At 37.6% G+C, this 26,343-nt stretch overlaps 1 protein-coding gene across 4 annotated transcripts in view; it reads right to left on the bottom strand.

Annotated features, from left to right (window-relative positions):
• Tfrc (transferrin receptor) overlaps positions 1 to 26,002 on the bottom strand; it is a 32,251-nt gene extending 6,249 nt beyond the window's left edge. The window contains exons 1-18 of one of the 4 annotated variants that reach the window (XM_071615219.1): positions 25,903 to 26,000; positions 22,311 to 22,476; positions 19,497 to 19,555; positions 17,108 to 17,309; positions 16,246 to 16,447; positions 15,182 to 15,331; positions 14,865 to 14,964; positions 13,327 to 13,440; positions 11,254 to 11,352; positions 10,325 to 10,464; positions 8,602 to 8,759; positions 7,545 to 7,664; positions 5,692 to 5,777; positions 5,415 to 5,478; positions 3,827 to 3,894; positions 2,763 to 2,821; positions 2,463 to 2,544; positions 471 to 692 (exon numbers count right to left, since the gene is read on the bottom strand). In XM_071615219.1, the coding sequence (XP_071471320.1) occupies positions 471 to 692; positions 2,463 to 2,544; positions 2,763 to 2,821; positions 3,827 to 3,894; positions 5,415 to 5,478; positions 5,692 to 5,777; positions 7,545 to 7,664; positions 8,602 to 8,759; positions 10,325 to 10,464; positions 11,254 to 11,352; positions 13,327 to 13,440; positions 14,865 to 14,964; positions 15,182 to 15,331; positions 16,246 to 16,447; positions 17,108 to 17,309; positions 19,497 to 19,532 (1,902 nt within the window). In that variant the 5' untranslated portion in view covers positions 19,533 to 19,555; positions 22,311 to 22,476; positions 25,903 to 26,000. Of the gene's footprint in view, positions 1 to 470; positions 693 to 2,462; positions 2,545 to 2,762; positions 2,822 to 3,826; positions 3,895 to 5,414; positions 5,479 to 5,691; positions 5,778 to 7,544; positions 7,665 to 8,601; positions 8,760 to 10,324; positions 10,465 to 11,253; positions 11,353 to 13,326; positions 13,441 to 14,864; positions 14,965 to 15,181; positions 15,332 to 16,245; positions 16,448 to 17,107; positions 17,310 to 19,496; positions 19,556 to 22,310; positions 22,477 to 25,778; positions 25,862 to 25,902 lie in introns of those variants that run through there. The other 3 variants (XM_071615220.1, XM_027935989.2, XM_071615221.1) reach the window with 3 other exon arrangements.
• Between the last annotated feature and the right edge of the window lie 341 nt (positions 26,003 to 26,343).

Here is a 26,343-nt window from a genome sequence, read left to right as displayed (position 1 = left end):
TTTATGACAACATGGATAGAACTACAGATCATTTTGTCAAGTGAAAAGCTAGACTCAGAGAGGTAAGGTACTACATGATCTCATTCATTCATATGTGGATAATCAAAAAGTGGATCTCACAGAAGTTGAGAGTAGAATGGTGGTTACCACAGTCTGGGGAGAAGGGAATGAGGGAGGGATGGGTAAAAGCTCATCGGTGGGTATTAAAAGTATAAAGTTCTGAAAAGGGATTGAACCCATGGCCTTGTGCATGCAAGGCAAGCACTCCACCAACTGAGCTAGATCCCCAGCCCTAAACAGAAAAAAATGTTTGAGAAGATATGTTTACCCTGATTTTAAAGATTATACAGTATATCAAAACTTCACATGGTACTCCATAAATACACATTTTATGCTTTTAGGTATCAGTTAAAAAATTAACTTAAATTTTAATAAAATTTATTTTTAAATAAATTTTAATTAGTGTTTACCTTTATATCTGCTCGGTACTTGTTCAGATCTCTCACAAATGAAAATAGTTTGTTGTTGTACATCTCATAGTCCAGGTTCAACTCAATGTCATGGGTAAGTTTAATCATGAACTGACCAGCCACTTCTGCAGCTGTTCGCATCATTTTGTCCAACTGAGGGACTTCTTTAATCAGTACATCATAGGTATCCATATTAGTATTCAAATAAGGATAATCCCCATTCTGGAAAACAAAGGAAGGCTACTGTACTCACGGGGGTTATAAGAGTTGGGGCCTCACATTCTAGCTCCACCATCAAGGTAACAGTTACTGCAATTCTTCATTTTTAAAAAAATACTTCTTTTAGTTGTACACAATGCCTTTATTTTTATGTGATGCTGGCAAGCATTCTACCGCTGAACCACAACTCCAGCCCACAATTCTTCATTTTTAATATATTCCCACCCACTTTTATCTCATATCTGCTTCTATAAGAAGATGACATTCTTGCTACTTCCTCTGAATCTATCCTTCTCCTATAATGACTAATTTCTTCCATCCAGGTCCTATAGAATTCATGTTTTATCATATTACATTCTCTGAACAGATTTCACACCAAATTCCTTGAAGCTATATACTTTGTTCTCTTTGGGAAGCTTGGCCCATATTGATGGGGAAAGAGAAAAAGCATACATGAATTGCACTATAAAAAGTGTTATTCTTGGATTAAAATTTACCTTCTTCCTAATCATGCAGCACTTGGTCCATTCATACATATTACCTTTCTAACAAAATGTTTGATGCTTCTTATACAACTTTAGTAACTATTTCTTATGCCTCCGCTCTACTCCCTGCTATTGTCCTCGGTGAAACTCTTACCGATAATCCCTTTGACTTTAATTCATTACTTTCAGACTGTACATTTCTGACTGTACCTCCTAACCAGAACTTCTAGGCTTTGTCATCTCAAACTACATTTGAAGTTTTAAAAGATCTTCTTAAGATCAATAGGAATCATAAAGTCCTTCAACCATAAGACATGACATCCAGTAGACATTATGACCAGCTAATTCAATCCATTTACGTTGCTGCTCTTGCAAAAGGTCAAAAAAATTTCAACCATATATCTCTAAATTCACATCTTTTATCACTCCCTAACTTTATATTTTCTTCCCTCCTAGTCCTAGCTAAAACACCCAATGATTAAAAAGTTCAATTGTGGACCTGGCTTCTACTGAACTGACAATTTGATGACAAATCAACAACTCCCATCTGACCCCACAATGCTAATGCTACTCTAGCTACTTCAGTACAGACAACTCCATCATTCTATTTATTCTGCCTGGCCTTCAGTGCCTTCTAACTGGCTCTTGTGTCAAGCCAATCTTATTTCTGTACAATATGCTCAGTTCAAAGTTCTGCCTATGGGCTGGGGATGTGGCTCAAGCGGTAGTGTGCTCGCCTGGCATGCGTGTGGCCCAGGTTCGATCCTCAGCACCACATACAAAGATGTTGTGTCTGCCGAAAAACTTAAAAAAATAAATATTAAAATTAAAAAAAAAAAAAAGTTCTGCCTAATGACAATTACACCTGTTTAAATTTTCTGCTTTTACCCATAAATCCCTGCTTATGACATGAGCATTGCTAGACAAAGATCTAGAACTTTGTGCAATATCTGTGCAATCATATATATATATATAAAATCAATCAGTATTGTTTGGCAGAACTTTCTGCTTAATGCAAATATCCATACTGCATTATTCAATATTTAGTCCCTGGCTACTCAACCATTAAAGAAACTAAGCCTTGTTAGTAAAACTCATACTTCTTTGAAGAAATTTTAGTAATAAACTCAAATGTTCATTAAGCCGAGACAACAAGTCCATTTTAAAACTGATAATAAGGGAATATGCAGTAATTACAACTTCTGAAAAATCTGAGCATTCTAGGAAAGTTGGTCTCAAAGCTAATACAAGATCTAACATATAATGCTTTAGAACTCTTCAGACTCACCTCACAAAAACAGAAAGAGACTGCTGGAATTCCAGAATATGCAAGGAAAGGGAAAGCAGCATTATCAAAGGAAAGTTGCTCACTGCCAAGGAAAAGAGAACATGTCTTTAGAAAGGTTCCTAAAAAACAGACTGCTGCCAAGCCACACCTCTAGCCTCGAAATAAATTCTTAAATAGAATATTCCTAAGGATAGCTAAGGTGGCTGCAAGGTTAAGAAGTTTGGAGTTCTACCTAACACAGTAGGTGCTACTGGGTGATTCTGCTTTTCTTTTGGCTTGTTCATTCACTTTTCAACTTACGCTTTGTTAACCCAATTGCTGTCCTGATACAGAGATAGTCCAGTAAGTGGATGTTTCACCTATAAAATAAGAAATTATCATTAGAACTTAACTTTTCTGAACTTATTCAGGCTAGTCACTAAATTATATTCATAATTTATATATTTACATTGACATTGAAAAAAAATTTTCTTCAAAGCAGTTAAAACAGCTCAAATTTCTTAAGCTAACCCTATAGATTTATATGTCAATTCCATTACTTATGATGAGAAAAAAAAAATGTCTTCCTTATTGACATTTTACAGGTGGCCTGACCACAATTTAAAATGTTCTTATCTAGCCTTCTGGATATGCCTATCTTGTTTCTGGTTTCTTCCTTGTACCACTTTTTTTTTTTTTAATGTATTTGTTAGTTATAGGTGGACACCATGTCTTTATTTTGCTTTATGTGGTGCTGAGAATAGAACCCAGGTTGCTAGAGCACTCTACCTCTGAGCCACAACCCGAGTCCCTCCTTGTACCATTTTTTATATTGCTAATCTAACCAGCAAATACATCACTGCCTTGAGGCCCTATAGTAATTTCTAGATTCCAACAGGATCAAGGCCAACATCCAGTATCTTACCTTTGTTTTCTCCCAACTCTAGTATATATCCTCTAAATCCATTAAGCAAATATTCTCTTTAACATGTGTTCCTCCCTCATTCAAAATTATAGTCATTTGTCTTTATTCAATGAATATTTCATCTGGACTTATTTAAGTCCATTTAAGCCTTCCTTAGCATTCCAACTTATACACACTGTCCTGTGGGCATCTACAATACAATTCAAGGTCTCTTGGCATTTTGTTACATATTCCAAAGAAGATTAGAGATTGGAGCTCTGTGTGTGTGTGTGTTACCTTCCTCACCTCACGCAGTTCAACAGGTTAGGGATTAACAAAACAAGAGCATGACTTAAATAATGCTATTATAAAATTTATGCTAAATTTTTACCATTGGTTACTGATAATGGCCTAAATATTTTTCATCTTATATAAACATGACAAAAAAGTTATACATTTTTGTAATTAGTTATACACTCACGTCTTGCATTGTTTTCTCAATAAGCCTGTATAAGAGAGGGCTGGCAGAAACCTTGAAGTTGCTGGTACCTGCAAAGAAATTATTTTAACATTGCCCCTTTTCCATTAAGTACATTTCACATTGAGATTTCTACAACTAAAAAAAAAATAAGAACGGAAGAGAGTAACCTACCTATAGCTGTGGCGCTTAACAAATAGTAACAAAGTATACAAAAAAAAGTAGTTGAGGAGCCAAGATCTTTAGCAACTCTGAGAACTCTTTTTTTTTTTTTTTAATTTTTTATTGTTGGTTGTTCAAAACATTACATAGTTCTTGATATATTATATTTCACACTTTGATTCAAGTGGGTTATGAACTCCCATTTTTACCCCGTATACAAATTGCAGAATCACATCAGTTACACATCCATTGATTTACATATTGCCATACTAGTGTCTGTTGTATTCTGCTGCCTTTCCTATCCTCTACTATCCCCCCTCCCCTCCCCTCCCCTCTTCTCTCTCTACCCCCTCTACTGTCATTCATTTCTCTGAGAACTCTTAATTGACTCAACTCAGGCTCTTAGTCCTTGACTTTACAATACCTTTGTGATTTTGAGACTTTTTTTAAAAGAGTAATTTCAGGTTCATAGCAAAATTAAGAGGAGGTACAATGATTTCCCATAGATATCCCACACATAATCTCTCCTATAATCTGTATTTTGATTTTTTTAAAAAATCTTTTTGATTCCCCCAAGTTAGGCCTGGCAGTCACCTGCTAGTTAAAGTAAATGTACTATACTCAATACATTCTGCTACAGAAGTAAAACACAGAAATAATGAGTGATATAAGAAAGATTTTAGTTTAATTATATCACCTTTCTTTTTCTTTCCAAAGTAGACTTTTTACTATTTTTAGTCCATTCATTAACTACATATAAACTTTAAGTAACATGCAAACTCTTCGATTATCTAGTATTTCTATCAGTGCTGCCACAATCCAGCAGGATATGAATTAGAAGTTCTGCTCTATATGGTATGGGTTAGTTCTTTCTGGTCTAAAATATGGACCAGATTAGTGGTTCTAAAACTTAAAACACAGTTTGTTTGACTTATGTTCCAGTTTCTGACTCAAAAGATCTAGGGTGGGGCCTTGAAGTGTGCATTCCTAATAGTCCTGATGTAATTGATCAGGGGACCACACTGAGACCCACTGCTCTAGACAAGTCAATCTGTGTCCATTCAGTAACCTCATGGATTATTTAGAGCTGATTATGTCCAGTATTTTATTTATTTATATATATATATATATATATATATATATATATATATATATATAATCTCTCACAACTGCCTCCCTTATCCTTTTTTTTTTTTTTTTAAAGAGAGGGTTTTTTTTTAAAAAAAAATTTATTTTCTAGTTTTCGGGGACACAACATCTTTGTTTGTATGTGGTGCTGAGGATCGAACCCGGGCCACACGCATGCCAGGCGAATGTGCTACCGCCTGAGCCACATCCCCAGCCCCCTCCTTTATCCTTTATGAACTTTTCTTATGTTGTTTCAGAGTTTACCTGAATTCATAAAATTACTAGTGAAAAGGATACTTACCAAGAACAACTTTATCCAGATTAATATAAGTAAAAGCCTTTAAATGCAAAGAAGAAAGGTATCCCTAAAAAAGAAAATATTAATGAGTATGAATTAATATATATTTGAGTTAATAAGTATTAATCTATCTATTACATTAGCTCTTATTAGGGATTCATTTTTACATCTGGATTCTAAAATGGTATAAATAAACCTAAAAGAGCAATTTCTACAGGACAGCAAAAGTCAATACAAGTTCAGATGGCTGTTCTGAGTACAAATGATATGTAAAGAATACCTCAAGCCATTCAGTGGCACCAACCGCTCCAAAGTCTCCAGCACTCCAACTGGCAAAAATGATGCTTCTGCTGGGTTTAAACCCACCTGAAAGAGAACAAAAAAATTAGATTAACATTGGGAAAGGGGTACAGGCAAGTAACTGACATAATAAAGCTTCTAATTCAAAATAGAAGATTTTAAAATATTGATTTTCCTATTGAGACCCCAGGTAAAGAGTGCTAAAGGAATAGGAATAAAATTTGTAAGTGATCTACAAAGGGTAGAATGAGATCTCTACCAATAAAATTTCAAGTACACAATAGTTACTCCTTTTGTTGAGTCCCTTTGTTTTTTTGTTGTTGTTGCTGGGGGGGGGGGTGGTTATCAGGAGGGGCACTTGACCACTGAGCCACATCCCCAGGCCTATTTTGTATTTTATTTAGAGACAGGGTCTGGGTTGCTTAGCACCTCACCATTGCTGAGGCTGGCTTTGAACTCCCAATCCTCCTGTCTCAAACTCCAGAGCTGTTGGGATTATAGGCATAAGCCTAACACTCCCAACCCTTTTTATTTTGAGACAGGATCTTGTTGAGTTGCTTAGGGCTTCACTAAATTGCTGAGACTGGCCTTGAACTTGAGCTCTTCCTGCCTCAGTTTCCCAAATCACTGAGATTACAAGAGTGCACCAATGATCTGGCTCTTGGAGTACCTTAACTCCTGAATCAAAAAATATTTGGAAATCGTAGTGCAAGTGTGATGTGCATCTTCTATAATCTATATTTTTTTTGGTAGGTGGGGAGTACTAGGGGTTGAATCCAGGGGCACTCTCTACCATTGAGCTGCATACCCAGCCCTCAAAACAAGAACTTTGAATTTGCAATCCTTTGGTGCCAGTCTCTAAATGGTTTGGATTATGGACATGAGTCACCATGCCCTGTGATATCCATCTTCTTTGAGAACAATCTGCTTAGCAGCAAAGTCATTTAAAGGGTTTTTGTTTGTTCATTCATTCACTACATTGCCCAAGCTGACTTCACACTTGTGGGCTCAAGCAATCCTCTCACCTCAGTCTTCCAAGCAGCTGAGAAGACAGGCATGCACCACCACACCCATGTGAACAATACTTATGAAATAGAACAAAAACTCAGAAATTTAAGTTATGGGAAGTTTCTAGAGAAATCACATTTACGGCAGCTCCTTTTGGAACTACATATGACACTGCTCTCCATCCCAATAATTATGCAAGATAATTACTTTTCTGTATCAATGTATTTTGTATAAAAGTTAACCAATTTACTATATAACTGAAAGGTTCAAGCATAATATGGGTTTGCATTATGCGTGTAGGTGGGTTGGAAGAGTGGCAAGTACCATAGAAAAGCTTGAAAATAAACAGAATATTATTATCATTTTGTTTGGCTTTAGCACCTTCATATATGCCACTATTAAATTTGGCATGTCATTCTGGATATGTCAAATTGGAGAAGGAAAAAAAAAAAAACAAGGCTCAATACTTTTCCAATATCCAAAAAACCTGATGATTTGGGCTAGGATTGTGGCTCAGGAGTAGAGTGCTTGCCTAGCACATCAGAGACCCTGGGTTCGATCCTTAGCATCACATAAAAATAAAGGTATTGTGTCCATCTACAACTAAAAAACAAATATTAAAAAAACCCCGATGATTCAATAAGACCCTTCATTAGAGTCATTTCAAAGTCAAAAGCAACTAAAAGAAAAGATAATCTACCTTATGTTTAAAAATTAGCATAAGAGAATCCTAAGAAGATAGGCAAAAGTGAAGAAAGCATATAATAATATCTAGAACTAAACATAGTACATAAAGGTTCAAAGGTCTCAAACTTTGTACTTTACCTTTTAAAACCATATCTGAAAATGTCCGGGCAAGTTCCAAGAGAAGAGCTGTTCCTACACTGGATTTTGCAGCGCCAGGACCCCAGGAATCTCTCTGGGCCCCTATTACAATATAGCGATCTTGGAGGGGTGGGGAGAAAAAGAAAATAAATTACTTTTTTACACAATTGAGTTTATTCTTTTTTTAAAAAAATATCGCTCAGAGAGCTGGAGTTGTAGCTCAGTGGTAGAGCATTTTGCTTGCCTAGCATGTGTGAGGCACGGGGTTGAATACTGGGCACAGCTCAGTTGGTAGAGAGCTTGCCTTGCATGCATAAGGTCCTGGGTTCAATCCCCAGCACTACAAAAATAAATAAATGTGTTGTGTCCATCTACAACTAAAAAATTATAAAAAATAGTGCTCAGGGGTGCTTATACCCTACCCTGTTCTAAGTTGTAAGGCTAGTCTTGAATTTACTCAAGTCTTCTGAGAAAATGGGATCACAGGCAAGCAATACTGCACCTGACCTTTTTTGTTGTTGTTGTTTCAAGGATTGAACCTAGGGGCACTTAATCATTGAACCACATATCCAGCCCTTTTTTATTTTAGAGACAGGGTCTTGCTAAGTTGCTGGGGTTTGGCTTTGAAGTTGCGATCCTCCTGCCTCAGCATCCCAACTGATGGGATTACAGGTGTGCACCACAGCATCCAGCTATGATGAGCTTTAAAACTGTTTTCTAATAATTAAGTCTAGAATAAGCATGCCAGTAAAGTGTAGAGTATGCATTAAGTATAAAAGAGCCTAACTACAGATAGACATAGAACATCGGAGATTAAAAATGTGCTTATCCCTAGTCTAGTAATGATGGTCAGTTTTAAACTAGGGTCTTGTTACCTCCCAATAAGGCTGATAACACCACAGTCCAGGTGAGGACAGATAAGATTTAGCACTTCATAAAACCAACCCATGCTAGCCTTCCTGCACTCCCTACTTCTCTGGCCACATGCCTAAGGGGAGAATTAAAAAAAAAAAAAAAAAATCAATGGAAAAAGTACAAAACAAAGGTCTTTCTTTACCTGGTTCTTCAAAGCCTTTAATAACTCCAAAGATATTAAGAATTTTTATCTCCTTCAGCACATTGTTCACAGATAGCTTCACATTCATATTCTCTGGGAATTGCATCTTACATGAAGAGTCTGTTCTCCAACTAGAAGGACAGTCTTTTTCCATTTTTCTAGAAGTAGAAAACAGGCAAAGATCTGGGTTATTGTTATTTCTGTAAGGATTGGAAAATCAGTCCTACAGTCTGTCCAGGTTCTAGGTTCAAAGGACACATAAAGAGAATATAAAAAATTTAATCCCTAGTGGTCAACCATTTTCCTCTTACTCTAATCAGTAGGCAGTTATTTGAAAACCATGAGTTATTTCCTAGTTTAACAATATTTTTAAATGTCTCCTTACTCTCATCTGCCTGAGACAAAGCTAGTTTACATTTGAAATACATGCCAAGATGTACTCAGAACGAAGATCATAAAAGTCCATTAATATAACTCATATTTCCCAGCTTTCTCCACCAAAGGTAACGTATATTCTCATCTATTACAAAAGAATATTCCTATGTTGCTGGGAGTTAGTTATCTTTCCCTAATGTTTCATTTAAAAAAAAAAAAAAAAAAAAACCTGCATCAAAACATTACGCCCATGGGTGGTACAGGATAGAGTTCAAACCAGCCTCAGCAACAGTGAGGCAGTGCTAAGCAACTTAGTGAAACCCTGTCTCTAAATAAAACACAAAAAAGGGGACTGGGGTTCTTTTTTTGGTAGAGTGCTTGCCTGCACATGTGAGTCACTGGGTTCAATCCTCAGCACCACAGGAAAAATAAAACACTCTGAAATAAGTAAAGATTTGGTTTTGTAAAATACAAAAAAGGGCTGGGGATGTGGCTCTGTGTTGAGTGTCCCCCAAGTTCAATCCCCAGTAACCGCCCCACAAAAAAACAATTATTACCCCTTACTATAACTCAATTTTTTCAAAGTTTGAATAAAGATCTAAAATTAGATATCTATTGTATGACAATATTAGGCAGAAAAAAATTAATGATATGTGTACTTTCAGACTGGAATATTTCTTGTTTTGAGATGGGGGTCTCACTATGTTGCCCAGGCTGGTCTATGGGCTCAAGCGAACATCCTGCCTCAGCCTCAGCCTCTTGAGTACTGGGACTACAGGCAAGTGCTACCACAGCTGGTTATACTCTGCTTTTAAGAGGTACTTGTGTATTAGGGAGGATTATCCAAAAGAATTAATTATGACCATAAAACATTTGAAAACTATTATGAGAACTGAGGACATTCAACATAGACCAGGAAACCAGAATAATTCTGTGCTACCAAAGAAAATCACCCAAATACTAGTGGATGTTACAGTGTTACTGCAGCTCAACATGAATTCTAACATATTTTCTCCTATAATTTAATAAGTTACCATAGGTAACAATATGCTTTACCATAAAAAGGACTCAAGCAGAAGTTATGCCAGAATACCACACAATGAATTCACTGACCAAACTGAACAAGAATTCCTGAGTTTATAAATCTAATATCTATTATCAATATCATTTTATAGAGAATTTTTTCATTTTATTTATACCAAGTTATTAAATAAGTATTCCCCAAATTCCCAAATGTGAAAAATTATACACAATTATTTTCAGGTTTTATTAGATCAATTTAAGCTTATTAGTCAGTCTTCTCTTATAAAACCTCATCTTACAAGACAGCTTTCAAATAATAACTTACGCTAACAGCTTTTCTGCACAGTCTCTGGAAATTGTTTGGACAGGTATATTAGGCAATCCTGATGATTGAGATGGAGGAAACTGAGTATGATTGAAAGATGGGAATCCAGGTGTATAAGGGTCGCCTGTTCCCAGATGAGCCTAGTAAACAGAAATGAAAGAGTTAATTAGTTCTCTCTGCCACTTAAGAAGTTATCTAGAAGATTCAGATTGGTATGAGGCTACACAGCCCAAGCTAGTTCAACAACCTAAAGTCTAAGTGGCTCCATAATATGTAACACTTATTTTTAGATGGCATAGGCCAAATTCTCAATTCAAAGCACTACTGATGAAGTATTTTTGGCAATAAATATTTTTAGCAATTTCAATTCAAGGCACTATATACACCTTATTTTCTTTATGGTACTGGAACTGAACCCAGGGCACTCTATCATTGAGTTATAGCCCCAGATCCACCCGCCCTCTACACACACACACCCTTTGGAGGCAAGGTCTCACCAAGTTACCCAGGCTGGCCTTGAACTTAAAATTCTCCTGCTTCATCCTCTGCTTGAACCCCAGGCATGCACCCACCCTGGCAGCTCAAGACATTACTGATAAAGTACTTATCTCCCTACTTCCTATTAAAATTCTATTACAGAAGTATTAAAGGAGGCATAGTTCTATTTAGTTGGTTTTTTTTTTTTCTTTTTTTTTTTGGAACCAGGGATTAAACCCAAGGGCATCTAACCACTGAGCCATATACCCAACCTCTAAGTTGCAAAGACTGGCTTTAAACTTGTGATCCTCCTGCCTTAGCCTCCCTAGTCACATGTATTACAGGCATACTCCACCATGTCCAGTGCATAGTTTTAATTCTATTAAGGTAGGTGGAACCAGTAACAATTAGGAGAACTCAAAAACTCACTGAATTAAGAAATAAGAACTCACATGTCCAAAGACTGCAAGGTCTGCCTTAAGAACGGGAAACGTAGCCTGGTCCATGTATATTAAGACACCAATTGCATTTGCGCTTTCAGCATTTGCAACCTACAGAAAAACAGTCAGAAAATGAAGATCTAATCATATAAGGTAAGAATAATATACATTGGACTTTAAGCTAAAGAACAAATTGTTACAGGACTAAACTGATATTCCCAAAAGTTTCAAGTATCTTATACATTTAGAAAAAAAAAAAAAAAATCCCTTGAAACTTAACAAATTACAGAGAATCTTGAAAATTGATTCAAGATAACCAGTCTTTTAATATTTTCCAGTCCCTTTCTCAATAGGACCCCTAGCTCAGAAAATAATTCCAAGAGTTAATAAATGAGATGGCATCAAGTTAAAAAGCTTCTACAAGCATAGGAAACACTTGAGAATGTGTAGAGAGAACCTACAGAATAGGAGAAATTTTTCTGAGTATTAACATCCAGAAAACATAAAGAACAAGTTTAACAAACAAAAAAACCAACTAACCCAATTAATAAATGGCCAATGAACTAAATTGACACTTCTTACAATGGCCAAAAATATATGGGAAAAAAAATGTTCAACATCATTAGCAATTAGGGAAATGAAAAACATAACTACACTGAGATTTTATCTCAGACCAATCAGAATGACAGTCTTCAAGAATACAAACAATAAGGGATGTGGCTGTGGCACTCACTCACCTAGCACATGTGAGGCACTGGGTTTGATCCTCAGCACCACATAAAAACAAATAAATAAAAATGAAGGTATTGTGTCCATCTACAACTAAAAAATATTTTAAAAAGAATACAAACAATAATAAAGGATATGTTGAAAAGGGAACACTCTTATACTGTTGGATGGACTATAATTAGTACAACCATTATGGAAATTAGTATAAAGGTTCCTCAAAAGTCTAGGTATGAAACCTCCATATGATCCAGCTATACCATTCCTCCATATTTATCCTAAAGAATTAAAGTCATCATACTATAGTGATACATGCATACCCATGTTTATAGCAGCACAATTCACAACAGCCAAATTATGGAACCAACCTAGGTGTTGATCAATAGATGGATGAATAAAGAAAATGTGGTACATATACACAATGGAGTTTTATTCAGCCATAAAGAAAAACGAGGCGCTGGAGCTGTAGCTCAGTGGTACAGTGCTTGCCTAGCATGGGTGAGGCACTGGGTTTGATCCTCAGCACCACATAAAAAGTAAACAAAGTTATATAAAAAATAAAATGTAATTTTCAGAAAAATGGATGGAACTTGAGAACATGTCAAGTGAAATAAGCCAAACTCAGAAGGTCAAGGATCAGAAGTTTCTCTCACATGTAGAAGCTAGAGAGGAAAAAAAAAAGAAAAGGGGAGTGGGTTCCTTGTGAAAATCAAAGGGAGATCGATAGAGAAAAGGGACCAGGCAGGACAAGTTGAGGGTAAGTGGAAATACTGGAGAATTATATTGGCCAGATCATATTGTTGTTATATTCATACATGCATACATAATATCAAATCCTACCTTTACATACAACTATAATGCACCAATAAAAAAATATGGAAAATATTTTACGATCTTGTCCTTTGTGTAGCATGTTTTAATTTCCTCTTTAATAAAACATAACTGAATTCTATACACACATAAAGCCGGGTTATACAGACATAATTTAAATTGCTTTCATTTAAGCTTCTTCTTTTTTTTTTTTCCTTTTATTACTGGAGACTGAACACAGAGGCTCAACCACTGAAATACTTAGGTCCTCCCTAAGTTGCTGAGGCTGGCCCTGAAATTGTGATACTCTCAGCTTACAGAGTAACTGGGATTACAGGAGTGTGCTCATGCCCTGCTCATTTAAGCATTTTTTTATTATTTCATTTTCACTGATAGACAATGATGGCTGGCTACAAAATACTAGGAAGTGAATATGCCATAGTTTTGAAATATCCTATGATTTTAGATAAATGAAATTTGAGAAAATTGACAAGAAATAGCATTTAACTAACTAGTAAGATACCATTGAATTTGGTAACCCATACTCACCTTTTCTGCAAAAGTGATTTTCCCAGCTTTAACAATCACTAAAGATCCATTAACAGGAACATTTAAATCCTCAAAGTCTTTTTTAGTGCCAAAATTAGCACGAACCAATCTGCCCTAGAACAAAGACAGTAGGTTTAATGAGCATTAATGAGCTGTATCAGAACAGCTATAGAATCTGAAAGAGGAAACCAAGAAAGGGAGGGAAAAAAAGTGGGGGGTCAAAGCCAAAAAGATATTGTAAAGTTCTGAATGTCAAAACTGGTCAGTTATCAGGAGTAAAACCAAGATTCCCAGCTTCCTTTATTTATGCTTTTGCTTATCACGTGATGGCTTTAATTTAAACACTATTTTACATTGCTTCGGCTATTTCTGGGGAAAAAAAGTGATAATAGGATATACTAAACACAGAGGCATATACAGGCTATCATAGAAGCACCAATGACATAAGATTTCCATTCCTGAATCTCAGACAATTAAGGACATGCCTAAGTTTTAACTGAAGAGTATAATAAATCTTTCTAAAAAATTGTTTAAATACTATATTAAAATAATGTGACTTGCATAAACCAACTTTTAGATGTTTGCATAAGTTGTCATCAAGTTTCTAAACTATTAGTATTCACTATTAGTGAACAGCTAGCTATAAACTAACATTAATAACCCAATATCTGAATATAGAAAAATTGCAGATGAACTAAAATCTCAATGTTACATAACAAAACAATCTCCCCATCTCCAAATGATACAGGTGACCAATCAGGAATGCAGAAAACCACCATAAAACTTCATCTGGCGCAGAAGGCACCCATTAAATATAAAGCCAACATACAAATGTATGATTTATAACTGGCAAATAATCTGACAATTTATTATTTACTTTTATGGTGATCAAACCCAGGGCTTTGTATATACATGTAGACAAGCATGCTACCAACACTGAGTCACACCCCCAGCCCAAGGTGGCTATTTAGCTGTTCCAAAGGGGAGTTTGATATGTGCATTCATTAGCAAATACCACCATGTGTCTGGCACTCTCCAAGGCTGTGGGACATGTCATAAATGAAACTAATCTCTAGTTTACATTCAGTGGAAATAAATAGTTGGTGTTAGGTGCTAGAAGTATATGAAAGGGAAAAACAAAACAAACAAACAACAACAACAACAAAAAACAGTAAGAGGAAAGTAATTAGAGGGAAGCTACTTTTTTGCATCCCCAATCCTTTTTATTTTAAGACAAGGTCTTGCCAAGTTGCTTAGGACTCCCTATGTTGCAGAGGCTGGCATGGAGTTTGTGCTGCTCCTGCTTCAGCCTTCCAAGTTGCTGGGATACAGATGGGGGTGCATCACAGCACCCCATGGAAGGCAAGTTTTATAAAACTTCATAAAAGTCTTATAAAACTTTATAAAAGGTTTGAGATAGGAACATGCTTGAGTTTAAATGGTAAACAACAAGAAGGTCAAAGTGACCAGAGCAAAATGAGTGAAGAGGAGAGCTATTCATCAGAGTAGTGTTTCATGCACTGTTTTGCCTTACTTACAGTAACTGTTGCTGCTTTACTGTATGCCACGTAACCCTCTGGATTCTCCAACAGGTATGCCAGGCTATTATTCAATAGAATCACCGAGTCTTGAACATGGCTAAAAAAAGATTAAATTAAAATGAAGCTAAGACCAACCTTGGGGAAAAATATATTAAATAGCTTGAATACATTTAGTATCAGACTTGAATTATCTGGCTTGAGGGAATTTTGCTCTAAATCTTAAACTTATTTTTTACTTTTAAAGTCATTGCTATGTTAGCATGACTTGAAAGTCATTACTTCTATAAAATAAGTTTATAGATCTTTTGACATACCTGCCTTTGACCTGAATCTTAACATAGTGTTCGTCACGCCAGACTTTGCTGAGTTTAAATTCACGGAATTGATTTTCAATAAAATAGGCAAGATTTTCATCTTTCTGAGACCCAGCCTCACGAGGGGCATATGTATTTTGATTCAATTGCCTAGAGGGAAAAAAGTCTGTTAAAACATTTATCCCAATCACCAAGCAAAGTGTTTTAATCCCAGAGCTCAGAATTATCCTCACAATTAAATGAACCCAAACTTCCTAATTGACCAGATAGAAAAAAAATCAGAAGAAAAAAGATGTGTAGTTTCAATTTTTACTTCTTTGAGGCATTTTGAATCCCCTGGAAGCAAAACTGTCAGAACTCACATGGTTCTTACTAATGATACTCAGCACACTAATTTTTTGCCCCTGTCTCCCATGGACCACACTTAATTTGTCCATAATGCCTATGAAGTAAAATACCAAAATTGCTAATTTAAGACCGAAAGAATTCCTACATTGAAAATGTAGGAAGCTAGCAAAAGGTAAAAAGATGATTTGTTTTTTACACAGAGACATGTGTTGAGGAAGATGGGACAGAAACTTTATAAGGATATCTCTTGGGTTATGAATTAATGAGTGAGAACCAGCAGAAATCAAGAAATAGTAGAGCACATATCAAGTCAGGCAGTCAAATAAGTCATGACTGTAGAAGATGAAAGAAACTATGCCCTTGTGGACAGTAGCAGAGCTCAACACGTTGTGACAAAAGGCTAAGATGGAACTGATCAAAGCAGAAAAGTCTTGATAATGAGCAATAAGCTACAAAAAAAAAAAAAAAAGGATGGCAAAAAGATCAAAGCTATGAAATTTTCAATGGAGAATTCCCAGGAAAGTTCTAACTTTTCTCCACTACTGCTGAGTTTCAATTCCTTGCTGACCCCCTTTTTTTTTCTGTAGCTATTGGGAAATCTCCCCTACCCTAAAAAGCCTCTCAAGACTCAGCCTTGTTTTCTTTCACTGCCACCTAATAATCAGTAATATGCATTTAGACATTGAAGATGAACTTGTGAAGTAATTCAAACTTACGTGATAGTGCTGGTGAAATCTATGGTATTCAGTTTCTCTGACAACATTGCTTTAAGGTCTGCCCAATACAAGCGAGAAGGTGTTTCATGGAAGTCCTCTTCTGCTTCTGAGTTTTCTGATTCCTCCACCCCTGTTCCTGATTTTCCACAGTCAGTTTTTGGTTCTACTCGTTTACAATAGCCGAGATAACCAATCATAAATCCTGAAGATAAAAAAGTTTGAGCAATAAACTTGTAGAACTTATTAATAATCTACACCCATAGAAATCGTTAATTTTAAGCTAAATCTTGAAAATACTGATTTTAATTAAATTCTAACTAATTTTAAAGTATACAACACATTTCTGTTTCAGAGATTTTAAACTATTGAATCTATTATACAGTAACTACTTAAACAGTTTATTTGTTCAAACTCTAGGTAGGTATGCTTTCTCATCAGAAGCCTTCCTTGAAACCTCAGGCTGAGTTTCTTTGCTTCAAATAACCTGTGTATGTTTCTAGCATAAGATATGCACAAGATATTAAAATTATTTGTATGGATGTGTAACTGATGTGATTCTGCAATCTGTGTATGGGGTGAAGGTGGGAGTTCATAACCCACTTGAATCAAAGTGTGGAATATGATATGTCAAGAAATTTGTAATGTTTTGAACAACCCACAATAAAAAATTAAAAAATAATAAAAAAAAATAAAATAAAATTATTTGTGTATCTCTCTTCTACTACATTAAATTCAATGGCAGGTATAAAGTATTAGTTATCATTGTACTGCTAGTGTCTAGCATAGTGATATTTAAAGGTACAAAATAACGATCTGCTGAGCTAAAATAGACTTCTCAAAATTGGTTAGAAGAAACACTTACCAATCAAGAAAAAGATGATTACAGCAATAGTCCCATAGCAGATACTTCCGTTAAACCTTTTTGATTTGGGGACATTGGCCCTCATATTACTGTCAGCATTTTCTTCTTCATCTACAGCTAGTTTCATCTCGACATGACTATTATCTCCATCTACTTGGCGTGCCAGACTAAACCGGGTGTATGACAATGGTTCTCCACCAAACTGAGATTTAACAAAAAAAAGAAAGCATTATGGAGAAAAAAAAAAAAAAAAGGAATTAGGAACATTTACAAAAGCTTGCTCAAGTACTAAACTTGGTTTTTCTTTTCTTTTTTGGTGGGGGGTGGTAGTGGTGGTACTGGAATAGATCCCAAGTCCTAGAACTTGCTAGGCACTATACAACTGAGCTACATTTCACAGCCTGTTTTATTTTAAGACAGGGTCTCACTAAGTTGCCTAGACTGGCCCTCAACTTGAAAATCTCCTACTACTTCAGCCTCCTGAGAAGCTGAGAGTATAGGTGTATGCCACCATGAAAATGCACATGCACAAGTACCATACTTGGACCATTACTATCACCTGATAGAGTTTTTGTTGTTATTGTTGTATTGTACCAGGGATTGATTGAACACAGGGGAACTTAATTATTGAGTGAAAACGCCAGTCCCTTTTTTTAAAAATTGAGACAGGGTCTCAGCTAAGTTGCTAAAGCTGTTTTTGAACTTGTGATCTTCCTGCCTCAGCCTCTCAAACTGGGATATCAGGTGTGTACCACCATGCCCGACCTACCTGATATACATTATTAAAGGAAAAGAAGTTTCTCTTTCAAATTAACAACCTTCCCTCTGCCCAGTTCTGTCAATGGCAGATGAGGGCTAGATCACATACTGGTCTTCTTCATTAAGCTTTTTCATTCAGGATTTCTGTTTGTATATCTCCTCTATACTTTTTTTTTTTTTTGTACCAGGGCACTCAACTCCTACACCAACTCCCCAGCCCTATTTTATATTTTATTTAGAGACAGGGTCTCACTTGAGTTGCTTAGCACCTCACCGTTACTGAGGCTGGCTTTGAATTTGCGATGCTCCCGCCTCAGCCTCCCAAGTTGTGCCCAGCTCCTCTATACAATTTTTAAAATTTTTTTTCAGTGGAACTTTATTTATTTATTTAGATGCGGTGCTGAGATGGAACCCACACATGCTAGGCAAATGCTATACCATTGAACTACAGCTATAGCCCCTCCTCTACACATTTTTAAAAGAGAATTCTTCATACTAAGATATCAGGTCTTGCTGTGCTGCCTAAGCTGGACTCAAAGGTCCTCATGCCTCAGCCTCCCAAGTAGCTGGGACTATACCTATACACCTACATGCCTGGCTTCCTGTGATACCCTCTAGATATTCCTTAGTTCATCCTATCAAATAGAACCAACATAACCAAACATACCCAAACACCCTGAAGCTTCTACAATATTTTCCATAATTAATCTTAATCAGAACTGAATCTATTCCTGTCTTCACACAAACATTGGAACATATCTTGGTATTGGGAGTGCTCCCAGAGGAAGGGTGGATCATACCAGGGGGCATTTTCTGTTGCTATAATAAAATACCTGAAGCTAGATATTAAAAAACAAACAAACAAAAAAAAAAAAACTGAATCTAGGGCTGGGGTTGTAGTTCAGTGGTAGAGAGCCTGCCTAGCATGTGTAAGACACTGTGTTGGATTCTCAGCACCACATATAAATAAAATAAAGGTACACTGACAACTAAAAAATATTAAAAAACAAAAACAATCTAGCTGGGCATGGTGGTGCACACCTGTAATCCCAGTGACTTGGGGAGGCTGAGGTAGGAGAATTGCGAGTTCAAATCCAGTCTCAGCAAAGGCGAGGCGCTAAACAATTCAGTCAGACCCTGTCTCTAAATAAAATACAAAATAGGCCTGGGATGTGGCTCAGTGGTCAAGTGACCCTGAGTTCAATCCCCAGTACCAAACAAACAAAAAAACCCACAAGTGAATCTACAGCCTATATGAATCTACCCTATATGTGTGATGACATATACATGTAATCCCAGCTACTCAGGAAGCTGAGGTACATACAATTTCAAGTTAGAGGCCAGCCTGGCAATTTAGTGAGATACTATCTCAAAATAAAAAATTAAAAAAGGATTAAGGCTCAGTCGTAGAGTATCCCTGGGTTCAATTCTCAGTACCCCCCCACACACACACACACAAAAGCCTGGATATACCCTTCCTTTATGGGATCTGTATATGCCTCAAGACCTAGTTCAAATGTAAAAGATCACATAAGTATAGTTGGGGATATTATATCATGCTTGCTGGGTGAAAGTCAGGCTTTTATACTTCACATACTTGCAGACAAAAATATAATTAAAAATATCTTACCAAGTTAGAGATTGCTGATCTGGCTTGATCCATCATTGTGAGTTGCCACAGGGAAGAACCTAATATTAGAATAAAGAATTAATATAATGAGATAGATAATACTATATCAAATTAGTGAGAGCTTTTCATCATCAGAATAGATTATTATATATCAAATTCCTGAATTAAAGCAGGATAGCAGTGGGGTTAGCTTGAAAGACAGGACAGAAACAAAAAATTTGAATATGGACTACTTACTAATGCTACTCTATCAATGCCAGATTTTGGGAGTGTGATAATGATGTTATATTTTTGTTCTTAGATTAATGACAAGTAATTAAGGATGAAGTATCTTGTCTGTAACTCACTTTCAGTACGCTGTGTGTGTGTATCACCCTTATGTGGCAAACAGCTAACAGTAAATCTAGTTAAAGGGGATAGAAAGTATCACTGTACTATTATTTCAACTTTACCTGCAGGCTTGACATATTTGAAAATTAAAATATGGGGAAAACTAATTAGAATGTCATCCCTGCTAAGCATATTTAAGTAGCCAAATTTAGCAGCAAAAAGAAAAAGGGACAGGGCTGGGGATGTAGCTCAATGGTAGAGCACTTGCCTAGCATTCAAGACCTTGGGTTTAATCTTCAGTACTGGGGGGAAAAAAAAAAAAAGGTGGGGGAGACAACAGACTATCATCTGGGGGAGGGGAAGACTGAAGCAGAATTAAGTCAAAATCACAAAGCATCTGCAATAGACATGAGAATCCTAATCCTTCATTTAAAACAGTTGCTCTAATAATTTGTTAGATCTTACACACACACACAAAACACATAGATATGCTATTTTACAGACGAAGACATCAATTACCTAAGAAGCTAAGTGATTTATATAAGGCTGCAAACTGATAATTTTTTTTTTTGGTACCGGGGATTAAAATCAGGGGTGTTTAACCACTGAGCAACATCCCAAGCCCTTCTTAAGGTTTGTTTTGTTTTGTTTGGAGGAGGTACCTTTGTTTTTTGTTGTTGTTGTCTTGTTTTTTAGAGAGAGAGAGAGAGAGAGAATTTTTAAGGTTTTTTTTTTTTTTTTTTTTTTTTTTTAAGTTTTTCGGCGGACACAACATCTTTGTTTTGTATGTGGTGCTGAGGATCGAACCCGGGCCGCATGCATGCTAGGTGAGCGCACTACCGCTTGAGCCACATCCCCAGCCACCTTTGTTTAATCTAGTATTTTCCACCTCCTTTTTTATGTTTTATGTTGAGACAGGGTCTTGCTAAATTGCTCAAGTTGGCTTTGATCCTCTTGTCTCAGCCTCCAGGGTGGCCAGAATTATAGGCATGTGCTACTGCACCTGGGTGCAAACTGATACTCTAAATCTAAAGTATTCTTGGCCAAGGCAGTGGCACATACCTGTAATCCTAGTGGCTCGATGGTCTGGGGCAATATTACAAAATTGAGGCCAGCTGTGCAATATAGCAAGACCCTCAGCAACTTAGTGAGAATTGTCTCACTAGGAAAAAAAAAAGAACTGGGAATATAGCTCAATGATAAATAGTAAAACATCCCTGGGTTCAATCCCAAGGAAGGAAGGGAGGGGAAGGGAGGGCAGGAGGGAGGGAAATTATATTCTTACCCCTGGAATTAAATTTTTTTAAGCTGTAGTTGGACACAATCTTATTTTATTTATTTTTATTGGTGCTGAGATCAAACCAAGGGCCTCGCATGTGCTAGGCAAGCACTCTACTGCTGAGCTATAACCCCAGCCCTTTTTTAAAAATTATCTATTTTTTAACTGTAGTTGGACACAATACCTTTATTTTATTTATAATCAAAGTAAAATATCTCTGTAACTAAACGTCATGTCAAGTTAAAGCCTTTACTGAAATCATAATTTTCGAATTAATTTGGTCTGAGTGCATCCAGGTACTTGAAAGTGATGTTGAAAATGGACATCTATTACATATAATCCACTTTTAAGTCTTTTCCCAAACACAGAAGTACACTTATAGCACATTATTTAAATACCCACAAGGTAGAAAGCATGCCATCTACAAAATAAAAGACACTGTGTAAACTGGCTTTAGAGAAAGCCTCCTCTTTTGAGACAGGGTCTCACTGAGTTGCTTAGAGCTTCAATAAGTTGCTGAGGCTGGCTTCAAACTTGCAATCCTCCTGCCTCAGCCTCCTGAGCTGCTGAGATTACAAATACCACCACACCTGGCTAAAAAGTTCCTTTCTAAAAAGTACTATTAAACATTTTTTTTTTTTAACCCCAGGCTTTAAAGACCAAAGTCATATGCAATCTATCATATTCTTAGTAGTACAATCTCTTGCCCCTTCTGGTACAAAGTTTTATCACTACCATTGCACCAAAAGTGTATAACCACAATCACTTGGGCCAGAACCAGAAGGCCCCACCCTAAGCCAATTTTGATCATCCTTTTTCTAGGAGAAAACAGTTTATAAGTTTAAAACTTGTCTGAACCAACCATGCCTCAATTTTTATAGTTTTAAATTAATTTTGTTTATACAATTTTATTTATTGCAGTACTGGGGATGGAACCCAGAATGAAACATCCCTGCTAGGCAAACACTCTACCATTGAGCTATACCGTTGGTCATGGAAATAATTTTAAGTCATAACACATTTAAATAAATTATTTAAATAAATTAAATAAACGAGATTGAGTAATTTTCAAATCTATAAAACAAGTAGACATTTACACATTTTATTATTTATTAAAACCAGAGTACATGTTACTGATAAAACAAATGTTATTTTTATTTCAATCTACAGACACAAAATTAATAACGTAACATAAAATAAATCACCTGAATATGGAAGCACAAGCCTGTGATACTTGGAAGGTTGAGGGATGAGGAGCACAAGTTCAAAGACAACTTCAGCAACTTAAATGAGACCCTGGCTCAAAAGTTGTTTTGTTTTTTTTTTTAAAGTGGGGTTGTGGTTCAATGATTAAGTGCCCCTGGGTTTAATCTGTGGCAAACAAAACAAAAACCCAAGTGAAATCACTCTAATTTATGTACTCTAAAGGGGCATGGGAGAGAAACTTTTCCTACCAGTTATCAACACCATTCTGTCTATAAACAGTTCTATTAAAAAGCCATATCTAAAAGTCAAAAACAATTCTCATTTGGTTTATTTCAAGATGTCATCACCAATGCTGATTAATCTATTACAAGATACAATCCTAATATCACTTGGATTTTTACACACATTAGTTAACTGTATTATCTCTGAAGTTCCCAACGGGATAGAACTTGGGTACTCATATATGCTAGGCAAGCACTCTACCACCGATCTACAAATATTCCCCAGCCCTTTTTATCTTGAGACAGGGTCTCACTAAATTGGCCCCTTGCCTCAAACTTGTGATCCTCCAGCCTCAGTCTCTGGAGAAACTGGGTTTAAGTTATAGATCACCAAACCCAGCTTGAGGGGAAAAAAAACAGTTCAATTCTTATGTGAAACAGAAGGAGGATCTGAAATGTCTTTGAGTTGTGAGACAGAAGATAAACAGGCAAAAGATACTAGGTAGACTACAATCCCAACCTTCCTTAAAATAAAGTCATCTTGCTGGGAATGTACCTCAGTGAAGAACTATCCTGAAATCTTAAACTAATTGTAGTATCTCAAGACTAAGGATCTATAAAAATTTCAGAGCTGGAGGTTGTGGAAGAGTTCAGACATACTCTCACCTATTATAACAGACAAAGCCACTACTCTCTCTTGTGAAGTAAGAACAAGCCATTTGTCAATACCAGCAAGCCCACTTCAATTTAGAAAATCAGCCACTGTTTCAAGTCTTTGGAGTTCACATAAAAGGAAGTTCCTGTAGCCGTTTTTGAGGATCTGTTCTAAAAATCTTCACTGCCTTACGTTCATAATCTGCATTTTCTTCTAAATGAGACAGAACACACTTTACCTACATTCTTCCCTGTTCCTTGAGGTCCTATTCATCTCTTCCAGACTCAGTTCAATGGCCTTCTTTAAGAAGTTTTTTTCTGACATATTTCCCTATCCTGGAACACTGGATAATGGACTATGTGTTAATTAATAAGGAGTAAAAATTTTATTTCTTAACAGTATTGGTACATGATTAATGCATATGAGGTTCCAAATGACATGAAAAAGAACATAATGAAGAGTTTGGAACTAGAATCTTTCCCCATCTTTATAACTAGTCTGGTTTATCCTGAAATCACTAGGTAAATCTTGGGTAGAAGGAAGTTTCTTTAAAAGCAGAAAAACTGCTGGGCACAGTGAAGTGGTACACTGTGGCAGAATTTCAAGTTGAAAGTCAGCCTCAGCAACTTACTGAATTAGGTAACTTAGCAAGATCCTGTCTCAAAATAATATATATAAAGGGCTGGAAATGTGGCTCAATGGTTATGTAAGCCCTGGGTTCAATCCCAGGTATCTAAATAAATAAAAGCAGAAAAACTGTAAAATATACCTGGTAGGGTTCTAAAATCTCAAGCACCTGGTTGTAGACAATGCAAACATTTCCTTAGACAACTATGCATTCACCAGGTGAAAAGAAAAGGATTACATGAATTTACCAAACTTGTGCAGGGTGCTCAAAACTCATGTACTTATATATACACACATGTATGAATTCACAAGGGATGGTCAAGGTGTTTCTAGTTAAGAGTTTAATTTTATGGCCTGAAATGAAAGAGCAGTGGAGCAGCAGCTTCCTTCCCATATAGCTTTCTGAAAAGAGATTGCCCAAACTGAAGGTCAGAATTACAGAACCACTCGAAGTCACTGCGGTCTGCTCATCAGGGACAGCAGAAAGAAGGCACCTACACAGAATAGTTCCACAAGGCCATTTTTAACTAGGTTTCATTGTTTGCCTAAGGTTTAACTAGGAACCTTACTCCATAATAGATAAGCACATTATCAGAAGCAAATAACTGCCTTAGGGTCGAGTTACCCAAACTAAATCCTTAACACTGGCTAGGTTTACAGTCATGATTACTTGACAACAGCATCCCAAAGGGGGTGGCGGGGTACTATATTATATCCAACTGTGGGTTCTTCATGTAAAAGTTTTCAACTGTGGGTTCTTCATGTAAAGGACACTGAGTTTATAATCCAAAACCATAAAGACAATGCAGGACCCACAAGTACTTTAGAGAGCCTAAACTTAATTTTCGCAGTAAATTCTAGAAGTCAGCTTAAATTTCTTTGTTAATGGGTCAAATTTCCCAGCTCTGAGACAAATGAGTCAGCACCTACTATTACAGACTCGTAGTTAAGCCCCCAATAAAGACGTCGGGTAGCCGAATACTTCTGTAACTGGACAGATTCCTATTTCAATCCTCTTAATGGGAAAATACACAATAATGCAGTCCTCTCCATAAGTCGTGTACCCCAAGGTCACTGCAATCAGTGGACAGGGAGAAAGTGTTAAGTGAAAAGAGGTGTCACTAAATATTTTCTTACAGACCCTCTCTCCACACAACCACTATAGAGAGCTGTCCAGCAGAAACAATGAACACAATGGGTCTCAAAAGCCCTTTGATCACACTAATTCCCAAACAGAGTTTACACACAAGTCTTTCCTACGGTCTCCCATCTTGTAGGAAAGACTGCCAGCAGTACTCTAAATGTGAACACCTGGAACGTTCTGTTGGATTCCGCCTTGGGAAAATTTGAGAGTCCACACACAAGGCCAACAGGCAGAGCCTGGCAAAAGATCAGGTGGTACCGGAGCTCAAATGTACGGTTCTCAGAAACTGCCACCTAAATGCCCATGACACTCTCGTAACCGAATCGGGGTCAGCTTTGTCCCTTTTAGCAGTGAGACTAGGCCTTGCAGAAGAGAAGGGTTATAAGCCCAAGGTCACCCAAGAACCCCGACAGCCACTGCTGGGGGTTACTTCCTGGAGCAGCCACGTGCTCTAAGCTCAGCAGAGCTGCTGCAGCGTGGCTGCCCCTGAGCCTGGCTAGGAGGGCATGCAGCTTTTAAGAGCCAGCTAGTGAGGAACAGGGATCGACCCGGCCCGAGGAGCCGGAAGCAGAATGGAGAGAGGGCAGAGCGATGATGGGGTATTTTTATTCTTGCCCTAAGCCCTAATAGAAAAACCATTCGCCTCTCCGCGACCAAGGCAGGCGCAAAACGCAGAAGAAAAAGGACGTTCCTCTCCGCAGAGCGGCCCCACCCCTCTGCACCTGCAGCCCGCTCTCGGCGCGGACGCAGCCCCCGGCCCACCAGCTCGCGGCTCCCGCAGCATCCCGCCCGCCCCACCGAGGCGCTGCAACCTCCGCACCTCCCCGCAGCTGCTGGACAGCACCGAGGTGGGGTCGGCCCGGATACCGCTCCAACCCGCCTCCCAGGCTGAGGAAAGAACAAGAGGGTCTCTGAAGTTCTAACAGCCGCCGCGCGTCACTCACTCAGGCGCCTCCTCCTCTGTCCGCTACCGCCCAGCCGCTACTCGCGATCCAGACGCCCTCTGAGAGGTTGGCCACCAGCAACCCGCGGCTTATAGCATGGGCCCGCCCCACTCGACCCCCTAGGATTTGCGTCACTTCCTGCCTCACGTACACCTAACGAGGTACTCTAAAGAAACCGCCTGGGGTGATGTGCGCGCGCACCCGGCCCCGGCCCTCCGCTTGGGTGCGCGGGGTGGGGCGAGGTCTCAGAGAAAAGGCGCCAAGACGGCAGGTGCCGGGCGAAGCCGAGCGATTGGCGCACTGGCTTTCTACTGGGCGCCCTCCTCTGGGCCACCGGACCCAGCCCTTGTCGCCCGGAGCGCTCCGCCTAACCTTGACCGACCTCCAGGCCCTGCAATGCAAGGTCGAAAGTGTTAGCTTTGACTCCAAAATATTTATGGT

This window comes from Marmota flaviventris, chromosome 8 (genome assembly GCF_047511675.1).
Source record: "Marmota flaviventris isolate mMarFla1 chromosome 8, mMarFla1.hap1, whole genome shotgun sequence".
In the NCBI taxonomy this organism is placed as follows: domain Eukaryota; kingdom Metazoa; phylum Chordata; class Mammalia; order Rodentia; family Sciuridae; genus Marmota; species Marmota flaviventris.
This window is presented reverse-complemented; position numbering and strand designations above follow the sequence as displayed.